Source organism: Octopus bimaculoides, chromosome 6 (assembly GCF_001194135.2).
Source record: "Octopus bimaculoides isolate UCB-OBI-ISO-001 chromosome 6, ASM119413v2, whole genome shotgun sequence".
Taxonomy (NCBI): Eukaryota; Metazoa; Mollusca; class Cephalopoda; order Octopoda; family Octopodidae; genus Octopus; species Octopus bimaculoides.
This window is the reverse complement of record NC_068986.1, coordinates 35,116,594-35,121,524: the sequence shown is the minus strand read 5'-3', so window position 1 is coordinate 35,121,524 and position 4,931 is coordinate 35,116,594. Positions and strand designations below refer to the sequence as shown.

General features: G+C 36.9%; 1 protein-coding gene across 1 annotated transcript in view; it reads left to right on the top strand.

The window, feature by feature from the left end:
* Window positions 1–4,931, top strand: part of LOC106876431 (E3 ubiquitin-protein ligase AMFR) — a 68,435-nt gene that overhangs the window by 39,816 nt on the left and 23,688 nt on the right. The window contains exons 4-5 of the mRNA XM_014924977.2: window positions 243–395; window positions 1,194–1,234. Coding sequence (XP_014780463.1) covers window positions 243–395; window positions 1,194–1,234 — 194 coding nt within the window. The remainder of the gene's footprint in view (window positions 1–242; window positions 396–1,193; window positions 1,235–4,931) is intronic.

Here is a 4,931-nt window from a genome sequence, read left to right as displayed (position 1 = left end):
CTGCACGAAGGCCAGTCAGGCGATACTGGCAACGGCCACGCTCGAAATGGTGTCGTTTATGTGCCACCCGCACAAGCCAGTCCAGGGGCACTGGCAACGATCTTACTTGGCTTGCCGGGTCTTCTCACGCACCGCACATTATACACTCATTTCATGTGTGTGTCCACAGACATCTACACCAACTTTATATATGTTTACATATATGTATTAATTATATTATATTTCTTTTCTTTTAATTTCAGCTCTCGTTCTCTCCTGGTACTGCTCGATGGGTTCATGTCAAGCTGCTTTCTCTTCTTGGTGTGATTTTCTGTTCTTGCATGGGTCTGCTTGTTATCTCAGGATTTGTTGCAATGCAAGCTGGATTTACCATATTTGCATTTATGGCAGCAGAGGTTTGTATATTTTTATATCTTCATCAAGATTTTATATCTTCATCAAGATTTTATATCTTCATCAAGTATTTTTCTTAGATGTCATATATAATTTTTGAGTTCTTACAATATTACTCTTTTTCTTCCACATGTTGGACTTCAGTAAGATAAGCACTTCTTAGATACCAGATTATGAGATAAAATAACTTTGTACAATATTTAGAGATCATTGCAAGGCTAAGCCTTTCTGCTCCCTTCCTGAAGGTGCATGATGAAAACAGCTGAAAATGCTGAAGTTGGATCATTTTCTATCTGAAACCATCACTACCTTTGGTTATTACTTGAACTAGAAGGTAAATAAGAAAGGTAGGCAGCAATTTAACCCCTCTCAGCTAGTTTTGAAATGTGGGTAAACTGGCAAGTTTTGAGCTGGGTCTTTGGACTTTTCCCTTTCTCCTTTCCAATGATGAGCTATGCTCGAAACATCAAACTCTCTCCTTTCACCAAGCATCAAGCTAATACACTTCTTGTGCATGTCCTCACATTCATTTTTTTCATTTTTTTTATTAATTGTTTGTTTATTTGAATTGACACACACACACACACACACACACATTTGTATGTATGTATGAGTGAAATGGGCTTCTTTAAGTTTCTTTCAGCCATATCCATTCACAGGGATTTGGTCACCATCTTTAAGTTAACACACAGTGGGATTGAACCCATGTCTCTAATTTGTGCCTACGATACTTAAGATAATTTACATTAAAACCTTAATAATTAATTAATAACTTTACTATATTTTTTGTTCTTTTTCAGTGCCTTATCCTTGGAATAAAGATAATGTATGTTATGATACGGTAAGTACTGTTTATTTTATTTTAGTTATTTATTTATTTTTCTGCTTCTGTCGTATTCTTGCTACTACTGCTACTGGCATTCCGTCAGTTACGACGACGAGTGTTCCAGTTGATCCAATGAAAGCCACTCATATTCATTTAAGCATTCATGTAAAACAAGCATCATCATCATCATCCAGTGTTTTAAATCCGGGTTTTGTCCCTGTTAATGGGTGTGGTCAGATCTACCTCAATGCCATAGCAACTGAGGCAGGCAGGTGCAGGTCACCCCAACCTTTGGGCTGGTTGGTGCCCATTCTCCATTGCTATCATGAAGCCTTTTTGGAACTGGATTTCTTTATGGGGAGCATCCCCTTGCTTACTTCCAACCTCAGTTTCCAGACATGAGTGGTCCTGAGACCAAGGCCTCTACCATGATTTTTAAGAGATGTGGTGGAAAACTAGCCCAGGAAGGCAGGGATGCTACTCACTAAGACCTCTTTCGATGTCCCCCCACCCACCTATAAATTAACAAAATAAACAAAAACTTGTTGGAATATATAAGTGTCTCAAAATCCACAAATGCTTTTAGGATTTTTTCTGACTTCTGCAAAAAAATAATTTACAAAAGGGTCATGCTTGTATACATAAACGGCATGCCAAATTTTAGATATACCTACCTTCTACTTTCAACTGAGAACCAACATCCAGAAACCCATTTCTAAACTGCATTAAATATTAACAACATTTGCTTGTTTTATGATTTTGTAGGACTTGTAAATCTGCACATAATTCTGTAGGTGATTCTGTGTGTGTGTGTAACTATATTTTGAAGCTATATGTAATTTAATTTTCATCTTTTAAGTTAAAGATGTACCTTTATTTGTTCTATATAGTTATGTTTAAACAGACACATTAATAAGATATTAAGTAAAACCCAAAATTTGATAATGTTATTGAAAACCAGTATTGTGATAATGTGGGAATCCTTTATTGTGAAGTAAAAATAGCCTTTTCAGAAATATGTATTTAGGACTGTATGAAGTACCTGTTGACAAACTTCTAGCTATTACTATAGTAGTTATGTTTATTTATAAGTATTTTCTACACTGATGTCTGTTTGGTTGTCTATTTTCCCTATCTGGTTTATTCATTATCATTGATGCTGACAATGTCTCAGTCGGCTTTCTTCAGTTGTCTTCAGACAATATTCATTTGTCTATCCATCCATCTGTGTGTGTGTGTATCTCATATATGTATGAGATGTAACTTATAATAATATATATATATATATATATATATATACATATATGAGCTAGGGATTGTACTTGTAACCGCTGTTAAATGATAGATGGTAGTTAAAGATTCTAGGTTATGTTCATCGTCATCGTTTAACGTCTGCTTTCCATTCTGGCATGGGTTGGAATGAGGACTGGCAAGCCAGGAGGCTGCACCAGGCTCGAATCTGATTTGGCAAGGTTTCTTCAGCAAGATGCCCTTCCTAACACCAACCACTCCAAGAGTGTAGTGGGTGTTTTTTACATGCCACCTGCACGGGAGCCAGTCAGGTGGCACTGGCATCAGCCATGCTCAAATGGAGCTTTTTATGTGCCACTGGCACAGGTGCCAGTCAAGCAGCATGGCATTGGCCGCGCTCAAATGGTGCTGTTAACATACCACCAGCACAGGTGCCAGTCATGTGGCACTAACATCGACCATATTTGAATCGTCCATTTTACATGTCACTGGCATGTTGTAATTTATATATCTTATGATATATAAATTGCAACAGAAATATAATATATTGTAACAATATTTGTGGAAAATATAGTCCTAAATGGCTGAAGGTAAAGCTGTTTAATGTTCTGGTTCTTGTTTTCTACAATAAAATTAAAGGAAACTTTGCATCAATAAGAAGCTGAAGTGAAGGATAAATTATCCTTAATCACACAAAAGTTAACTATAGAAATTGTCTTCAACAGAGTTTATCACTTTTTGTCTTGATTAATATAATTCATCTTATGGCAGTTCATTATAAGAAATAAGTTTGTAGTAATTGGAAGAAATTTAGATTTTCAGTTATTAGGAAGGGATGAAAAATTAAATTTATTCATAAATAAAATCTAAATTTTATAAAACAAATATTTTCTGGATAGATTTGAGAAAAATTTCCCATTAATTTGTGACTAATTTGTCATGTGTAATTTCTTCCTAATCCAGCTGTCACACATTTATCTACCTATAACAGGTGCCTTAAAGTTGACAGTTGTTAGGTATTCAGTTGGCTAGGTTGCTTTTATTCATTTAGAAATATATGGCTTTTGTCATAGTTTATCTAAATATTTTCACTAAGCTGTTATTTACAGTCTAGAGAAGAGTTAGTAGGCTGTGGAGCATTTTAAGTCTGTTTATGTTAGGAAACACATGAAAAGACTTCTTAAAACTCTGAATGTTATATTGATGTTGTTTATCTGGCTGAATTTAGGTGAAGGTGATAGAAACAAGTAAAGTAGAATAGTAGACAAAACACTGTCACTACCTCTCCTGTTTAAAGAGAAAACAAAAGCAAACTGAATGCCAAAACTTATTACAGTTAAACCTTACTTTTGTTGGAATTTGTAAACAACTCTAAATAATAATGTGATGATTGTAGCAATTTTGTTAATGACTTTTAGAAACTATAAAATATGTTAGTAGATTTAACCAATGCAATTTTAGTAAATTTAAGTAAAAAGTGATCTGCAAAAAGTAGCTTGAATTAAGTTTCTTCTCAAAGAACATAAATAAATTTTTTAAAAATGGCCTTCATCATCATCATCATCATCATCGTTTAACGTCCGCTTTCCATGCTAGCATGGGTTGGACGATTTGACTGAGGACTGGTGAAACCGGATGGCAACACCAGGCTCCAATCTAATTTGGCAGAGTTTCTACAGCTGGATGCCCTTCCTAACGCCAACCACTCAGAGAGTGTAGTGGGTGCTTTTACATGTCACCTGCACAAAGGCCAGTCAGGCGGTAATGGCAACGGCCACGCTCGAAATGGTGTCTTTTATGTGCCACCCGCACAAGAACCAGTCCAGGGGCACTAGCAACGATCTCGCTCGAAAACCCTACGAAGGCCAGTCAGGCGGTACTGGCAACGGTCACGCTCAAAATGGTGCATCTTATGTGCCACCTGCACAAGAGCCAGTCCAGGGGCACTGGCAACGTTCTCACTTCGCTTGCCGGGTCTTCTCACGCACAGGGGGCGTGGGTTTGCACCCTCTAAGAAAATTTCGTTCCCGAGCCAGTGATTGCAGACATGTCCAGCTTATGGCAGCATGGAAAACAGGTGTTAAAGTATGAATGATCTTCAGTGTACTATGAAGAGACAAATATCTTATGAATTAATCAAAAAACCCTCAGAAAATAAAAAGTGCCATTTTAATATTAGATAATTCTCCTCACAGATATCCATGTATCTGACATTCTATATTTCTATTCAAGTGACTAATGAATCTATGTTGTTGTTGTTGTTACTCCGTCGATTACGACGTCGAGGGTTCCAGTTGATCCAATCAATGGAACATCCTGCTCGTGAAATTAACGTGCAAGTGGCTGAGCACTCCATAGACACGTGTACCCTTAACGTAGTTTTCTGGGATATTCAGCATGACACAGAGTGTTACAAGGCTGACCCTTTGAATTACAGGCACAACAGAAACAGGAAGTAAGA